The sequence below is a fragment of the Stegostoma tigrinum genome, chromosome 23, assembly GCF_030684315.1.
Source record: "Stegostoma tigrinum isolate sSteTig4 chromosome 23, sSteTig4.hap1, whole genome shotgun sequence".
In the NCBI taxonomy this organism is placed as follows: Eukaryota; Metazoa; Chordata; class Chondrichthyes; order Orectolobiformes; family Stegostomatidae; genus Stegostoma; species Stegostoma tigrinum.
In genome coordinates this window covers 39,811,705-39,830,998 of record NC_081376.1, presented here as the reverse complement: position 1 = coordinate 39,830,998, position 19,294 = coordinate 39,811,705, and the positions used below count along the sequence as shown (strand labels likewise).

The following is a 19,294-nucleotide window of genomic DNA, read 5'->3' as shown; positions in this document are numbered from 1 at the left end:
CTCTGACCAACAAACCAAAGACATCTCTCATACAAAGAAGACAAATCTGTGTTAAAAGCTGAAGATTGCAAATGCTGAAATAACAGGGTGAAATTCTGTCATTTTTGGTTAAAGTGTTTTGTCAAATGAGATTCATTGTGCCTGACTTGCCATGGTTTAGGGTTATTTTTCTTAGCCAGTCTTCCGCTCTTCACCTTATTGATTATTTAACTGGACTCCTGTGTACTATCCTTGAAATCTTGTGGCTGGAGAGACAGAAGCGTGCACACAAGTTGGGACCTTTCAGCTTTAGCATTTCTGGTGCTATGTTTAAAGCCCAGTCACACACAACTTCAGAGGTGAGTCAGAACTGCCCTTCTCACTGCAGCGGCAGCAATCCCTGCCAGTCTGCTGTACTCCCTTCACCCCAGCAGGGACTGCTCCTCTTTGACTTTAACATATGGCAATTTGCTTTGAAGAACATGCAATAAGTTTACTGCATAAAGTGCAGGCACATGCGACAGGACTGAAGGCCAAAGAAAAGATTGCCAGAGACTGGCAGCACGTAAATGAGCATGAAAGACCCTGTGTCCTAACAAAGCTCTGTGACCCACACAAAAGCTGTCAACTTTAAGTCATTGCTGAGGTCAGTGAATCTGCACTGAGAAAGTATCCTAGTATAGACGGACGCCAGCATCCTAACAAGTAGTAAAGTCAGCAAGCACCACAACAGCAAGCTAGGAGCCAAAAGGAACATATTGTGTAAGTGCATGAGATGCATGTGTGTCCCTGCTTACAAAGTGACTTGGCAGAAGCATACAAGATTTAGGTGTCCCTGAACATCAAAATAAATGTTGAGGCTCTAAAGTGGTGTGACAGTAGGTCTGAGATGAGGCTGGATGATTGTATGAGGTTGCTGGTTGACCAATGCTGCCTTGCGTTAATGAATGGTTGAGGACGATGGTAACCATGGAGCATGTAGGCCATGGTGTTCTGAAGAAGCAGCTGTATGATGGCCAAGACAAGCATGTGGCGACCTGCAGCCACTCTGATTTACATGTTGGAAATTTGCACCATCTAGTTTCTTGGTAAAATAAGGGCAAATTGGAAGTGGCATATGGGTAAGGCGAGGTGGGATTTTTAGAAGATGCAAGTACATGTAAATAATATAGTTGTCACTCAATAGTGAGATTCTGAATTTGCCATTTATGACTTGAAGGGAAGCTTGGCAACATTTCTGTTGACACAGAGAATTAGATTCTTTCATTTTCACCATATTTTTCCATTTATCTCACCATTTCCTGTAAAACACCAGGATAGGGAAAAAAATTCCACACAAATACCAGAGAATGTGACTTCCAAACATAATTTGATTGTGGAGTAGCTTCCTTCTTTGTAATAATGACTGCAGTCATGTTCATGAGGAACATCCTTAACACATTCTTTATTGTAATTAGCAACAGGCAAATTGGTGGTTTAAACCATTCATGTCTCTGGTTGACTTGATCTGGCGTAATATTTTTACCAGGGAGCAAATATATATGAGAGAAAGCAAATAATTAACATTCTGGAAATTAATCACCATTTTTGACAGCTAAACACTTTTTGAATGCCTTTCATTGCAACACAGAAAGAATGTGAAAACGACTTTTCAACAGCAAATGAAAGTGTCATGAAATCCAGCCAAATTACAGAAATGACCGAAGTTAGCGATTGCAGGTTTGATGTCCTGTTAAATGCATTTAGTGCATGCAGCTACCAACCTTGTACAACTTAAACAGTTGCAGTCTTCCACTTTGAAAACCACTTTTTGCTTGCCTCATGCTTTGATTACTTTCCTGAAATCTGGTGGTGAATTTTATGAAGTGCTAATGATGCAGCAAGAGTTAAAAGTTGAATTATGTGATATGACCTGCACAGCAGTCAACTACAGGGTCCATGGTCTTGGACTGAAAGTGACCAAAGTTAATGCTAGAAATGGTGGAGCTGCAAGGAGTTGATGTCGAAAGGATTCTATAAAAAGGTAATGCTTTTATGTTTACCAGACTATTCATGAGAACAAATGTAGTCTCAGAAATATTCCTGGAAATAGCTGGAAAGCAACAACTCAGTAATGACAGATCCTTGAATTTGAAACTTCTACTTTGTGCACAATAAAGAGTTAATCATAAAATCTGTAAATAGTCAGCCTGCATCAATAATGATGTAAGAGATCACATGGCAGCAGATTTTGGCGTGAGATGTTTCTGTGTACAGCCTTATGCTGAGCTAGATAGTGTAAATAGTTAGCAGGATTAAAACAAAATGTAATTGAACCAATAGCTTGGACTCTGATAGTTACCCTACTACCTTTTCTTGTACCCACCACCATAAGTGACTTCAGAGGGACGTTGCCATCAGTAATACAATGCAGACAATGTAATTCAATCCTTTTACAGTATCAGTGTATGCATTGCATTCATAGAAAAGAAAATGGTAATGGTTGCATAATATTTTCCTCCCATATTCTTGGCATCATGCTCACAATCTCAGGATCTTTAACATCTAAGCCAACAGATGGGTTTAACACTTTGTCTAAAAGATAGACACAAATACATGTGCATCACACACAGAAATGCATGCATGTGAACAAACATGCACACTTCACATGTAGTTAGACACACATACACACAATCCTAAACATTTTATATGAATGAACGTGCATTGGCTAACCAGAGACAATATTAAATCGAAGTGCAATGTTCCTTGTGTTGAATATTCTATGAGCCTACTCTCTGAGGTCACAAAGGAGGATTGGGTATCAGGTTAAGGAGTTGAAAATACCTATGTCTGCGAATTGTATATGAGTGTCAGCATCATCAGGAGGAGGCAGAAATTAGTGAGGTACAAATAGATCAACACTTTGAATACTTAATAATGCAGCGCGTCAGAGTCACTATTGCTCAGAAGTGAGGAGAGAAGCAACAAAACAAAATTCCACTGCTGGTAAATATTTCAGCCGTAATGTGACATGAGCTTCCTGTTGTGCATTGCATCTGAAGATAGAAGAAAGAGACAAAAAAAAATCCCCCTTCCCTTTGAGACGGAGCAGACGGAAATGCTTTTCACATTCAAGTGATGTTCAGACACTGTGAGAAGCCGGGCAGCACTACACCTCTCCTCCACACAAAACACGCAGGCTCATTAAAACTTAAACAGCTCAGCCTCGGAAGGCAACATAGAGAGACGAAAGGAAGGGAGACTGAAACTGGAACAAAGAGCATCTGCAGCTTCTAAACCGTTACCTGGATTTAACCCCTTCACATCCCCGGGAGGGGCAGGAGGAAGAAGTGCCCTTCCCAACGCCTGGCACCATGGAGGCAGTCGCCTTGTACAACTTTGCAGCTTCCGCTCCGGACGAGTTAAGTTTCAACAAGGGAGAAACTCTGAAGGTGAGCCCCATCCCCAGCACCGATTGCAAGTTAAAGCCAGCCTTAGATCATCTTCCCCTGATTATTTTTAGTGGCATGTAGTTTGGAGAAGGCCATTCTGCCATCCCAAACCTGTTCCACTAGATCATGGCTGATGAGCATACTAACTCTGTTGGCCCTTGTTGGCTCTGAAATCCTTAATACTTTTGCCTAACAAGGAATCCATCAATCTCAGTTTGAAATGTTTAATTGATCACCAATTTTTCATGGGAGAGAGTTCCACTACTTTTTGTGTGAAAAAGTGGCAATTGACACCACGCCGATACATCCTTGGTCTAATTTTAAGGTTATTTCTCCTTGTTCTGGGCACCCCTCAGCAGCTCTGTGCAGCTGTAACTTGTAATGGCAGCCATCTAACATCTCAAAACTACTGGCTGGTGTGTTTGTTTATGGATTATCCTTTTTTTTATTCCACACTGCGATTGTGCTGGTGGAGAATTTGATCGCTTGTTATTTTCTGAAGACTTGTGAATGAAAAACAGCCCACTTGTGGTATCCAGATGAAACAGCTCATCGCTTACGTCCACTGTGTGTTTAACTTAGCGAGTAAACTGAACTTGCAAAAACGGATTGCTATTGAGGTTACTTTTCCCTGGTCGATTCATTTACATCAAGATAATAGAAATCCTGTTTTACAAGAAGGGGTAACAAAACTGGTATGTGGTGTGTTTTGATAGTGTTGGACAATATGTGTATTGAACAAAACCATTTCTGCTGTTGGTGAATTTGAAATATGCATTGAAAATTCTGCTTAATTGTTTCTTCCAAATAAACACCTTAAGAAATAGGAGCAGGAGTAGGCCTTTCAGCCCTTGAAATCTTCCTTCCTGTTCACTAGGGCCATGGTTGATCTGACGCTTCCTACAGCCACTTTCCTGCCTTTTCCCCATAACCTTCGATTCTCTGAATGACCAAGAATCTATCTACCTCAGCCTTAACGAAATAATCCAACATAAAATAACATAACCGTTCAATATTTAGATGGTCATCCCTGTCTATCTTAGCGTATCGTAAGAGCTCAGCATTCTGCTTTTTTATATAAGAACATGCATATGATCCTTCCAAATGATACACAATTATTCATATTTCTAGCAGGAAATTTGCATTGAAACCAGTACAATAATGCATATTAAATCAATTAGTTCAATACTCATCTCATGAAAATGTCAGAAAATCAGTTACAGAAGTTCTGTTCAGAATGCAGCTTTTCATTAATTTGTTCAACTTATTCATTGCTGCTTACTCTAAAAACTGTAAATGTAATTTTTAAATATTTTATATTTTTAAAAATGCCAGGAACCAGTTTTAAAATGACAAAGGATGACCTTCAGGACTCGACAAAACTAAACCACATTTTAATGCCACCTAGACGCTTCTACTGCACAACGAGATGGCATGAACAGAGAGTAAAGGTTAAAATTGAGACAGTCTCCTTATCTCCATGTTCACGATGTTCTTCTGCCCTCTACCATATTAACTTCTGGGTTTTAGAGAGGTGTCTGTGTTCAGTTAGGGGCCTCATTGAGATCACCAAAATTGGGATATGATTTCATTGCAAATGGACAAATTGCACGATTTTAGTCACACCTCAGGCATTGTGCAGTTTGAACTTCTTGCTGAAGGGAAGTATGTACTTGCCTCAGAGTGAGTGCAACAAAGATTCACCAGATTGATAGTGGAATTGTCCTGTAAGAAGAGATCGACGAGACTGAAGTATGGAAGGTGACCTCACTGAAGCATACAACTGGGTACATGAAGGAAAGATGGTTTCCCGAGTTGATGGTATGCCTAGAACCAGGGAAGATGGGGAGAATGAGAGAGAGAGAGGACTAGTTAAACATGGTTTAATCTGAGGGTCACCACACCTCAGGTGAGGGAGCGGTTGAGAAGGAGAGTCCTTCAAGGGACACAGTCATGGAATTAAGAGTTGGCCACTAAGATGAGGAGGGTTTTTTTTCACTCACAGGGTGGTTAAGCTTTGTAATTCTGTACCCTGGAGGGCTTTGGAGGCCACTGAGTCTTTTCAAATTAGAGATTGGCAGATTTCTAGATATTAATGGTTTCAGGTGATATTAGAATAGTGTGGAGAAAATAGCATTGAAGTAGAATATGTAGAAGAGCTAGTTAAAATGTGGAGTAGCCTTGAATGTCTGAGCAGCCTACTCCTACTTCCCCTACTGCTCAGATGAAAACCAACTTTAATGTTAAGATGTCTTTAAGACGTAACTCTTATCCATGTTTTAATGCTTCCTACGATGCTCAGTGTTAAATGTTGTTTGATGGTTCCCCTGTGTAGGATCTTGTAGAGCTTATGAGATGGGAAAAGAAGGAGCAAAGGTAATTTTCAGTGAGGGAATTCCACGGTTCAGGCCTAGGCAACTGAACAACGGTTATATGAAAGAAGTTAAAATTGGAGCAGCAGAAATCATTCAAGGTTGTAAGGCTGAGGAAGTTGCAGAGTTAGAGATGGGCAAGAGGCTAAGGGGTAAAATTTAAAAATAAGAGAAAGAATGTTAAAATTAAGGTCTTGTCAAGGACTGGGAGGTCAAATGAAGGTCCTGAATAGATGGGTGATGGGTGAATGAGACATGGTGTGTGTTAGTATGAAGGCAGCAGAATTTTGAATGAGCTTAAGATTGGAAGTTGGGCAGCTTGGTGTGTGGGAAAATCACTTTGAACTTGAGAATTAAGTTTGTAATAGTTGAGCTTTTAAACATGCACTTGAAGACAAAATTAACATCAGTTCAGCCTAGCTTGTGTTTGGATCCGTAACTTTTAATATTAGGCTAAAATTGAGACAAAGAATCACACAGAAGTAGATGACAAGCCCATGGGCAGAAGTGATTAAGATAATGCATTGCAGCCAGTAATTACTTTCAGGCAGTCAATTTATACTTTTGCTGGAAATCTCCCAATCTATAATTGCCCATCTTCCCAAACCTAAAGGAACAGAGTAGCATTATTTCTCTTGTTAACTTATTTTCTGTCACTTCCTTTTGCTGAAGGCACAGTTTCTTGGGTGGAGAACTGGAAGTGCGACCACACAGAAATAATGCTGTGGTGCCTCATTCAAGTGGGCATTATTACATTGCCACTGGTGGTTAGAATGTGACAATCAGCATTTACTGTGCTGCAGCAGCTCCCACATGGTGACTCAGCCATACCTGCAAGCAAGTTTGATCGTTCCCAATGGAGAAAAGGCGATTTGCATTTCCTTGGCTTCCTTCATGACCTCTATAAAACACAATACAGTAAATTAAATCCATCCCAAGTATAAGAGATAATAGGAACTGTAGATGCTGGAGAATCCGAGATAACAAGGTGTAGAGCTGGATGAACACAACAGGCCAGGGTGCATCTTAGGAACAGAGTAGAGTCAGCTGAAATGTAAGAAATGCTGCAACTAGCTCCTATAAGCAACAATGAGATAAATACAGGATATTTTGTAATGTCAACTGAGGGGCAGATATTGGCCACAATGCTGGAGGCACAGCGGAAACCTACACTGCTGTTCTTCAAAACAAGACCACAAAGCCATAGAACATAGGAGCAGTAAAAGGCCATTCAGCCCTTCAAATCGACTCTGCAATTCAATGAGATCATGGCCGGCCAAATAATCCACAACTCCATTTTCCTATTTTTTCCCCTCAGCCCTTGATCATCTTACTGATTCAGAACCTGTCTATCTCACTCTTGAATATATTTAATGTGCTAGCCTGACAGCGCTCTATGATAAAGAATTCCACAAATTCACTACCCTCTGAGATAAGACAAAATCCTCCTCATTGCTGTCTTAAATCGTGACACTTTCCTCTGGTCCTAGGCTGTCCCTCTGGGGGGAAACAACCTCTCAGCAACTATTTTATCAAGTCCTCCAAGACTCGTATAAGTGCTAATAAAATTTCCTGTCGTTCAGTGCCATAATACAGCTATGGAATCTTCTGGGCCCACCTGAGACGGTAAAGAGTGTCTCAGTTTAGCGCCCCAGCCTGAGACCTCCGTAAGTTTCTCCTTGATCTGGTGGCCCATTGTCTGGAGTGGGACTCTCACTCTGAGGAAAGGGCTGTATACTCTGTTCCTTGTTTGTGTGAGGACAATGAGATTTAATAATTTGAGTTGTAAATGGCCACATTTTAGCCACACTGAAAAATACACCATGTCCTGTTTTAGATTTTATCCAAAGAATACTTGGCAGTCTAATGGCTCCATAATTCTTGTAAATCTGACATTACACCCCTGCGATGGTTGTTAGACACCATCGTGGGTCATGGCTTATGGTGTCAAACTAATTCAAAATCTAAAAGACTTGATTTTTGCCATATCTTTGCTAAATACTGAGATTACTATTTCACAGAGACATATGACCGATGTCCAGGAACTTGACAAGCCGTACTTTGTTAGAATTTCAATTAGGCTTCAGGCCTTCATGTCCTAGTTCGCGGATCAGTCCCTGAGAACCTAGACCCACTTTCTTGTACTCACCTTGGACTCCCAGCAAAAACGATGGGAGTTAAAATGAAAGCTTCCTGAAAATGTGTCACTTTTATTGAGCAATTTCAACCAGTTCATTGGCAAATATTCAAGTGAAACTCTTACACTCCCGTTCCCTATCAGTTGGTGCAGCAAGTTCAATAATGGCTGGTGGTTAGGGGAATAATTTAATTCGAAGGGAGCCTTGTGGAGAATCATGAAGAACTACACACGCACACCTATTACAATAGGCAAAAGATGAAACTTTTGTATTATTCCTGAGGGAAGGTAGTGAGGATTCAGTATCATGACACATGCTTACTTTACTTACAACTTCTTTTAAGAAAGTCCAAATTGGGCCTTGCACTTCTATAACTCTTTAATGTATCACCATATAGTGGACATTTCACAAGAACATTATCAAGCGAAATTTGATGGTAAACTGTAAAAAGAGCTTTACATTAATCAAGAATAATCCCCAGACTCTCACTATAGCTCTGGCTATTTTAAATCTTACTTCCTCTGTCTGCTCTAATTCTGGTCAAAAATATCATCAGGCTGAAAGACCACGAGATTGGAAAGGAAGGAAGCAAAGCCTATAACAGTTTGATAGGGAGAGTGTCCTGCATGCCTGTCTCAAGGGAATGTATTTGACCAACCTTTGTTCGGAATCATTGAACCCCTACAGTGCAGTAGCAGGCCGTTCGGCCTATCGAGGCCATACCAACCGTCCAAAGACCATTCCATCCAGACCCAATCCCCTGCCCTGTCCCTATAACCCTGCATTTCCCATGGCCAATCCCCTTAATCTAAACATCTTTGGACTGTGGGAGGAAATTGGAGCACCCAGAGGAAACCCACACAGATGCAGGGAAAATGTGGAAACCCACGCAGAAAGTTGGGTGGAATTGAACCCAGGTCTCTGCCGCTTTGAGGCAGCAGTGCAAACCACTGAACCACTGCCATGCCCATATTGTTTGTCCATGGGAATGGGGATGAGAAAAAAAAGGCTTCCTTTCATCCTTGCACCCATCTCCTTCATTCAATCTTTTCCATCCTCCTTCAAATCCCTTCCCATGGCTCAATCTTTCACCCTTATAGATATCTCTTTCCACCTTCCCTCCTCATTCTCATTAGGTTGACTACAGAGTTGAGAGGGTTGGCCTATGAGGAGAGATTGAGTGGACTCTGACTATACTCATTGGAATTTAGATGAATGAGGGAGGATCTTATAGAAACATATAAAATAATGAAGGAAATAGATAAGATAGAAACAGGGAGGTTGTTTCCACTGGTGGGTGAAACTGGAACTAGGGGGCATGCCTCAATATAAGAGGAAGCTGATTTAGGGCTGAGTTGAGAAGGAACTTCTTCACTCAAAGCATTGTGAATCTGTGCAATTCCCTGCCCAGTGAAGCAATTCAGGCCACCTTGTTGAATGTTTTTAAGGCAAAGGTAGATAGATTTTTGAACAATAAAGGAATTAAGGGCCATGGTGAGCAGGCGTGTAAGTAGAGCTGAGTCCGCAAAAACATTAACCATGATCTTATTGAATGGTAGAGCAGTCTTGATGGGCCAGATGGCTTACTCCTGCTCCTGGCTCTTATGTTCTTGTTCAATCTTTCCATACCTCCCTCCTGTACACCCCCCAAACTGTTTTTTCCACATTGCACCCACCTTCTTCCTTCTGAAGCCCTTCATCAACCCCTTGGTTAGGGGTGCTGGTTGAGGAGATAGTTTCAGTTTAGGCATCAGAGGCAACCTTAATCACCAATCAGCTCCTGGGTGCAAGGATTAAACCCTACCAGTACCCATACCAATAAACTCCTACATGCAAACGTCAGTGTTTCATACTGCTGCTTCACTGCGTGACCAACGATTTCCAAAGTCTGCAGCTAATAGTGGAGAAATCCCAGAAATCCCACATGCTGAGAACTGCAATGCATTCCGGAGCAACTGTCTTTATCAGGACGAGTTGCTCCATTTAGAGGCCCTGAGTCCAAGTGCTGTTACTCTAATTAATGTCTTATGGCATCATGGACACCTTGGAATCAATCATATCAGCATACTTTAAGTTTGTCTACTTTTAACATAAGAAACTGATCAATGCAGTATATGGTTAGAATGAGCAACACCACAAAATAGAGTAGGTGAGATAATTAACATTGATATATTTAAGGCAGTTAGTTAAGGACAAGAAAGAGGACATTTGAAGGATATGAATCTAAATTGAATTAAGGGAATTTGGGTCAAAGTTTGTGTAGACCACAAACGCTGATTGGGACTATTTGGACTGATTCTGGGCTGTAAATATTTGTAATTCAATGTTAAAATGCTAGCGTTCAGATCAAGAGTGGTATGTGATATCAGTTGCGTCATTGCATCTTAGTACCAGTCCCATATGGACCACGGGATATGCTGAATGAGGAAAACTGCAAAAGTTGGCACAGGGCATATCAGTTCCCCACATCAATCCTGCCCGACAATCCTATTCAAATAACTTGTGAAATGCTCTGCAGAACCATAGCGTCATCAGGTGCAGCATCTTCTCGAGACCGTGCACAAGAAGGTACAGGCCACCTGCCTTTTGAGAACTACACAGCAACTGCTAGCAACCACCACATTTCCTCCTTCCACTGAAGAAGCAATGAGATGAAATGCTAGATGTTAGATAATAGAAGACATGTGCCATACACTTACCGAGACAAATGTTTTCTTTCCATTACTGAGAATTTCTGATGTAAATGACGCACATGTATACCCCACAGTACTGAGGAACTTAAAATGAAATATGTCTTATTGGAGCTGTAGCTTGAAGATTTAAAGAGCACAATATGATGGGCTGTTTTCCTCTAAAGTATGCTACAACTTCATACTGGTATTTCAGTTCAGTCTATTGAGCTATGTAACTCGTCCCTACTTTGAATGTAATAGTCTTTGAGAAAGTTACTGAAATGGCAAACTTTTAAAACGGATATTGTCTTCAGATTAGAGCAAGAGGAAAAAAATATCAATTGCCCAAGGGAAGCTAAAAAATCAGCCAAAGAAAGGAACTAATTGAATTTGATATTGGAGAAAGTAATGGGACTTTAGTTCGACAAGCTGGTTTTTATTGTAAGCTATTCATAGGTGAAGAACTTGTTGATGTATTTGCAACAATATTCCAAAGTTTTCCTGTTTTGAGAGTTGGGATGCTGGATTATAAAATTGCAATATGCGACTTAATTGTTCAGGAGAATTGGATAGAAGAAAAACAGGAAACTACAGACCTGACAAGCTATCTTTAGTTGCAGGGAAATTCCAACTTACCAAAGGGTAACTGAACTGATCAACATATATGAACAATATATATGAAAAATATCCTAACCGAAAAAGGGAGTACTGGCTAAAGTGCGACAAGATATACAAATCATTCCTGGAAGATAAATAAGTTGTTGGGATGTCTCAACAAGAGACAGTAATCATTGCTCTGTGGGTTTACCTTAACCACAGTTTGGAAGAAAGCAAGGACAATAGCCCTTGATACTTGTAGTTTATATAAATGATTTAGTCTTGAATGTAAGATGGTTGATCAGTATGCTCATGGATGATACAAAAATTGGTGGGGTACTAAATAGTGAGAAGGATAGCCTTAGACTACAAAAGGATATGGATAGGTTAGTCAGATGGGTTCATGAATGTCACATGGAATTCAATCCAGAGGAATGTAGGTCGTAGAGTCATATAGCACTGAAACGCACTCTTTGGTCCAAACAGTCCATGTTGACCGTGTTCCCAAACTAAACTATTCCCACTTGCCTGCACTTGGCTCATATCTGACCAAACCTTTCCTATTTATGTACCTATCCAAATGTCTTTTCAACATTGTAACTATATCTGCATCCATCACTTCCTCTTGGAGTTCATTCCACACATGAACCACTGTCTCTGTAAAAACGTTGCCTCTCAAGTCCTTTTTAAAACTTTCTCCTTTCACCTTAAGAGTATACCCCCTGTTTGTGAACTCCCCATCCTAGGGGAAAGACCCTTGACTATTCACCCTATCTGTATCCCTCGTGACTTTATTGATCTCTACAAGGTCATCCCTCGGCCTCTTCTGCTCAAATGAAAAAGGCCCCAGCCTATCCAGCCTCTCCTTATAACTCAAACCCCCCATTCCTGGCAACACCCTGGTAAATCTTTTCTGTATCCTCTCCAACTTAATAATACCCTTCTTGTAACATGGTGACTGGAACTGGATACAGTACTCTAGAAGAGGCCTGACCAACGTCTTGTGCAACCTCAATATGACATCCAAACTCCAATACTGAGCATGAAGGCAAATGTGCTAAATGCCTTCTTAACCACCCTGTCTACCTGTGGCACAAATTTCAAATAATTCTCTCTCTGTTCTACAACACCACCTGGGCCGTACCATTAGCAGGACGGCACAAGCACAGCAAGGGAATACGTGATGATGAGTAGGACCTTGGGAAACACCGAAGATGGGAGGAACACTGGTGTGCACGAATACCAATTCCTTAAGGTATCAGTACAGGTAGATAAGTGGTTAAGAAGGCGTACGGTATATTTCCTTTATTAGCTGAGGCATAGAGTTTAAGAGTAGGGAGGCTATGCTGAAGCTGTCTAAAACGTTGTTTAGGCCATAGCTAGAATATTGTGTGTCATTCCGGAATAGACGTGATAGGAGGGATGAGTGGAGAGGGTGCAGAGGAGGTTTACCAGGATGTTGCCCAGCCTGGAGAGTTTCAGTTATGAAGAGAGATTAAACAGGCTGGCGTTGTTTTTGTTAGAGCAGAGGAGATTGAGAGGAGACATGGCTGAGATGAATAAAATTATGAGGTGCATTGACAGGATATTTTAGGAAGAAGTGGAGATTTCTTCTTTGATGGAGAGATCGGTGACTGGGGGCATAGACTTAAGGTGAGGGACAGGAGGTTTAGAGGTGATGTGGGGAAAATCTTTTAAACTCAGAACATGGTGGGAGTCTGGAACTCACTGCGTAAGAACTGCAGAGGCAGAAACCCTCATAATATTTAAGAAGTACTGGCAATGCTAAGACATACGACAATTGGATTAGAATAGTTAGGTGGTTTCTTTGATTGATATGGTTATGATGGGCTGAAGGGCTCTTTATGTGCTGTGGATCTCTATGACTGTGTGACTATGATTCTACAAAACAATCTGAAGGAAGAACAGTGTAGAAGCTGGAAATCTGAAATAAAATCAGAAAAGGTTGGAATCGTTCAACAAAACTAATGGCAACTATTCTGATGAAAAGTCTTTGGCTTGAAACATTAAAGCTGCTTCTTTCTCCAGTTATACTGACCAAATCTACTGAGTAGTTATGGTATTGGTATTTCACTTTCTGGAGGGGTGAATGTACTGAGAAACCTTCAGTGTCAAATATAAAATTCACTGATAAAAGTTGCCAACAAAAATTATGAATTTTCTAAATCAAAGCAGATTATAAGGATAATCAGAAAATGTTAATTAGGCCACATCAAGGGACAGTGTACAGCTTCCTGAACTTGGTATAGCAGGGACATGTGAGTGTTTTGCGTAGACTCAACAGTGATGGAAACTATTGAAAGAAAGAGAAACAATGAAGTGGTTTTAATAGAATGAATAGAGAAAGAAATTTGTGGAGTCATTAACACTGAGATTGAAGGCATGGGATGTTAGAAGGTGAGTTGCTTTGCCACTAGGAGTGGCTGAGACAGTGACTGTTCCATTTTTTTAGCAGACTTCTGTAATAATGTCAATGTTTTTCTTTCAGGTGCTTAACATGGAGGATGACCCTAACTGGTATAAAGCTGAATTGCGTGGATTAGAAGGCTTTGTTCCTAAGAATTACATTAAGGTGAAACCACATGAGTGAGTATCCTCTGCCAGTTGAACATCTACAGATTGAGTCTTCACATTCCTGTCAGAGTATCCTTTGCACAACCGTATGTAGAGTAGGAATCTGTTCTTAGCTGTATCTGTGGGTTTTGCAATTGTACTCACTGTTCTGGCAGCAGAGTTATCCATTAGGGTTGTCTGATGCTGTGAATGTGTGCGCAGTACTGAGATCTGCTAGGAGGCATGGATTTGTACCCCACATACAAGGCAAAACCTGGCTGATAGATAAATGAAGAAGTATTTAGGTTGTAAGAAGAAGAAACTTACTTTGCTACTTAGATTGGCATTGTTTGAAGATTGGATGTGGCAAAGGATACCAGGAGAGCTCCCTGATCTTTTCTGGGATCTTATGTATCCTGCTGAATTGGTAAACTAAGCCTTTCATGAATGTTTCTGAAAGTTGGCTCCTCCAATGATGTAACAGTCTCAATAATGTAAAGAACACATGAGTGAAAAAGTCCCCTCGGTTTGTGACTTGCAGCCAATCATAACGGCATTTTTACTTCACAGCTTTACATGTCTGCACACTTTAAGCAGTATTGAGAGGAAATCATCCTTCTTTTTTGTGAAGGGTAGATAAATGCAAGTTCAGAAGAAAAACTGATTTCTGGCAAAGGTATCAGAGATAATGGGAACTGCAGATGCTGGAGAATTCCAAGATAATAAAATGTGAAGCTGGATGAACACAGTAGGCCAAGCAGCATCTCAGGAGCACAAAAGCTGACGTTTCGGGCCTAGACACTTCATCAGAGAGCTCTCTGATGAAGGGTCTAGGCCCGAAATGTCAGCTTTTGTGCTCCTGAGATGCTGCTTGGCCTGCTGTGTTCATCCAGCTTCACACTTTATTATCCTGCATCATTATAGTGACTTTTATGACTCCAAAGCATTCTAAAGCTCTTTATAGCCAAGCAATTGCTTGTGAAGTGTAGTTATTATTTAAATATAGGAAATTCAGCAGCTAATTTATGTTCAGCAGGATTCCACAAACAGAATTGAGATAATGATCATATGTATGGACTGAAATTGCTAGAAACACTCAACAGGTCTGACAACATCTGAGGAGAGAAAACAGAGTTAGCATTTTGGGTCTAATCACCCTTCTTCAGGAACCTTCAGACCCTTCTGAAAAATGGTCACTGGGTCTGAAACATTAACTCTGCTTTCTCTCCACGGATGCTGCCAGACCTGTTGAATTTCTCCAACAATTTCTGCTTGTGTTTTCTGATTTCCAGCAACTGCAGTTCTCTGGGGATTCTTTTGGTTAGATGTGATGCTTTTGTGATGCCAAAAAAGGTTCAAGAAGATTGCTCACCATCACTTTCTCAAGCACAACTAGTGTCGGTGATAAAAGATATCCCAGCCTGAAATACCTTCTTCTCATGAATGAATATTAAAAAAATTGGGTGATGTATATCAGCCAAAATGTCAGGGCAGCTGGTATGTTCTGTCTCCAGGTTTATGTCATCCTGAGATTGAAGATGTGGCTTCAGTTTATTGTCTCATTTGAAAGAACAGCAGACCTGACAGTGCAGCACTCCCTCAGTACTGCACTATATTGTCAACAAGGATTGTGAAATGGGATCTCTGGAGTGCAACTTACTGATTGAGAGGTTGGCAGCAGACTCAATAACTCCATTATCCTAACACAGGAACATTACACAGGACTATCTAATATTACCTTCTGATGTAATTTTGTTTTATTTTAATTGGGCAGCTGGTATATAGGCCGAATCTCCAGGACATCAGCTGAAGAATTACTCCTGAAACAAGGATATGTTGGAGCTTTCCTTTTACGAGAGAGTGAGAGTTCGCCTGGAGAGTTCTCTATATCAGTAAAGTAAGTTACAATTTAGAGCGTAAATCATGTGTTGAGCACAAGACAATTACAGAACAGCGCAGTTCACTGGAGTTCAACTGATGTGGCTTTTTGGAGTTGTCAGTTTCTTTTTATATTTTAGTTTTATTCAGAAAACTTGAGAAGGGAAGAAGATCCATAAAACAGGCACCAAACTTGAAAGACTGGTAACTGTACCAACATAATGGTTTATAAATATTACGTATATGGCCTGACTATTATGAGAGGAGGAAAAAGCTAATGGTGGGGTTAAGGAGTTTTGAGCTCTTTAAGATTGAATTAAAGATAGATAATTTTGACAATGAGTATCATAGAAGAATCTTGGAATACATGCACAGCTCAGAAGGGGACCATTTAACCCATAATGCTTATTCTGGCTCTATAAAATAGCTATCCATTTGGCTCAAAGCCATTCTGATTCACAACTTGTAGTTTCATTATGGTTCTTCAAATCTCTTTCCTTTTCAAAGATACAATATATCCAATTGCGACAAAAAAACCCAACACATCTTAATAATGCAAAACTGATGTCATTTTACTGACACTATAGATGAACCTCATCACACTGATTAGTACATTGTATGTTCATTTGAGAAGTTTGTTGTGTAGCATCACCTCAGACTGAAATAAAACCCTCCACAGAACAGTGTAAGGACACTAAGTCAGTCTTCAGCAAGGAAGAGTGACACACATGCTTGTGATCTATTATAAAAAGATAATTTGTTCTTAACTTTGTTTCAATGACTTGTAATTTGAAACACAATTGTATCTTAGCACATTATATGTTCAGTCTTGATCAGAGCTGAAGGGTGATATGCAATATCAGAATGGTAATAATTCTCTGGTCTCTCTTCTCACACTAGCAAAGATTGCATTCGTATAGTGCCTTTCCTTATCCTAGTATGTCACAAAGAACTTGACAGATGTATTATTTTTGAGATGTAGCTGCTGTTGCAATGCAGAAAAGTGACAGCCAAATCGCACACAGGAAGATTGCAAAGACACTGATGCTTAATGACCAGATAATTTGATTTTACGTGATGTTGATTGAGGTGTTAATATTGATCAGTGAGAATTTTGCTGCCCTCTTCCAGACATTGAAAACCACCTCAAGGATGGTTAGGCCCTCATCGTTATCATTTCATTCAAAAGACAGCGTTTCCAACTGTGCATCCCTCTGTGAGAGTATCACTTTAAGTTTTACACTCATTGAGGGCTTGTACCAACAAAGCTTCTGACACAAAGGAGTAATATTACCTATGGGCTAATGAGATTCATACAAATCATGGTAATGTGACTGATCACATGATTTTGACATCAGTAAGCGCGAAGATACTAATCTAAATTTACTATGTGGAGAGAGATCTTAATCATCGCACTAGAGAGCTGGATTGAGAACCTACATTGTACTGATATAAGTGAAGGATTGTTATGGCAGAAAGTCACCAATACCACACCATAGGCCCGCTTTCTCATTAGAGAGAGGCAACTGGTGGTTGTTTAACCTGAGGGTTACCAACTCTCAAGCAAGGGGAGAGGTTGAGAAGGAGAATCCTTCATGGTAAACTTAGCCAGTGCAGACATTGAACTCACAGCTTTGGCATGATTCTGCTTTGCAATCCATTAATGTTGATTTTGCTTTGTGCACCTACTGTGTAGTGCAACCTATATGCTTTACACTGCCTGAGCACCCTATGATCTGCCTGTATTGCTCACAAATGAAGCTTTTCACTGTACTTGGGTACACATGACTACAATAAAGCAAATCAAAGGTTGATGGGCTGACCTGATCACAGTTTATAAATTAAAATCAAACCAGCCAACTAGTCAAATGAGTTAACAGGGCAGTGAATGAGGAGCTGAACGCCCTTACTTCAAGATAAGGAGGCAATCTCAGTGACAGTGTATATTGCAGACACCTACAGCCTGTGACACTCTGGATCGAGTTCTGAATGTGTGCACCATGGCACCTCCATTTGGCTGGAAGTACAAGATAAAGTACACCTACTGAACCATGAGGACTACAATATTGTTAATCCCTGATCGTTCAGGATACCTATTAACAAGGCCTAAAAAATTTCTTTTTTTTAAAATTGATCTTATGAACTGTGGATAGTTTTTTCAGAGACTTCATAGTACTAATTTGAGAGGGAGTATTCAATGTTTAAGGTTAGCAATGAAAAATTTTACCCCCATCCACTTCGCAGTGCTATTGAGTATGCCAGCTGCCACACTAACAGGGTAGGTAACATTGTGTGTTTTGCTGTAACTTGTAACGGAAGTTGTTCAAACTAATATTTATCTCCAGAACCATCTTAACTTGCACGTTCACACTTTGATGAATTTTCTAACATATGGGTCAACTCTGAAATTTTAGCTTTAAATCTCCAGAGATCTGCTGATGGTTTATGCAAAGTTACACACATCCTCAACAGAGCTCTGGTGCAGGTGCTGTTGATGTGGTGGGTGTTAGCTGTGTTTGTTTCAAACCCTTTAAGGTGGCATTGCTGACAGCAGAACTTCAGCTGTTCCACTTCCTGGAAGATAAGAAGAATATGTTCCCAATCGTAAAACAGTCTTTCGCATTCACAGAATGCACCCAAAACAACATGCCAAGGGACCTTTGACAGCACTTTCCAAACCCGTAATCTCTAACGTCTAGAAGGACAAGGGGCAGCAAGCACATGGAAAATATCCATTGGGTGCAAGTTCCTCTCCAAACCACAAACCATCCTGACTTGGAAATATATCACTATTCCTTCAGTGTTGCTTGGTCAAAATGCTAGAACTTCCTCCCCAGTAGAACATGGCTGTACCTGCTCCATGGGGAGTGCAGAAGCTCAAGAAGGTGGCTCACCATCAACTTCTCAAGGACAATTCAAGGTGAACCATATACACTGGATTAGCCAGCAATGTCTATATCCTGTGAACAAATATTAAAACACGCATAGAATTAATGAGTATACACAATACAGATACAAGTCTTTTAGTTGCATCAGATTATGGTGACACTGCTGCCCCATTTGAGCTGCCTCCTATCCTTTCTCATTTAACTATCAACATTGCTATCAATTCCTTTCTCCATCATAACCTAAACCAGCTTTTTCTTAAATATATCCATATTATTCACCTTAAACACTTCCTGTGTTAGTGAGCTCCACATTCTCACTGCTTCTCTGGGTAAAAGAAAATTCCTTCAGCTTCTGAGCTTGGTTTGAAGTGACTGTAGTGATTGTTTCAATGTCGGAAATGAGATCATTTTAAATGAGGCAAATACAGAGCAAGACCTCACAAATTTCAACGACTGGATTATCTTTCGTTTAGTGGTGCTAGTTGAGGGACAATTATTGGACAGAACATCATGGAAAATTTCTAAGGAAAACAGAAAGAACTGCAGAGGCTGTAAATCAGGAACAAGAACAGAAGTTGTTGGAAAAGCTCAGCAGGTCTGGCAGCATCTGTGAAGAAAAAAGCATCAGAGTTAACATTTGGCCTCCAGTTCTAAGGAAGGGACACCAGACCCGAAACGTTAGCTCTGACTTTTTCTTCAAAGGTGCTGCCAGACCTGCTGAGCTTTTCCAGCAACTTCTGTTTTTGTTCATGGAAAATTTCTTGC

The 19,294-nt window shown here is 40.4% G+C and overlaps 1 protein-coding gene across 3 annotated transcripts in view; it reads left to right on the top strand.

Annotated features, from left to right (window-relative positions):
- The window catches only part of LOC125462223 (GRB2-related adapter protein-like), a 272,985-nt gene that overhangs the window by 217,388 nt on the left and 36,303 nt on the right, over positions 1-19,294 (top strand). For 2 of the 3 annotated variants that reach the window (XM_059654093.1, XM_048551984.2), the window contains 2 exons: positions 13,699-13,796; positions 15,538-15,660. In XM_059654093.1, coding sequence (XP_059510076.1) covers positions 13,708-13,796; positions 15,538-15,660 — 212 coding nt within the window. In that variant the 5' untranslated portion in view covers positions 13,699-13,707. Of the gene's footprint in view, positions 1-2,802; positions 3,411-13,698; positions 13,797-15,537; positions 15,661-19,294 lie in introns of those variants that run through there. The other variant, XM_048551983.2, reaches the window with a different exon arrangement.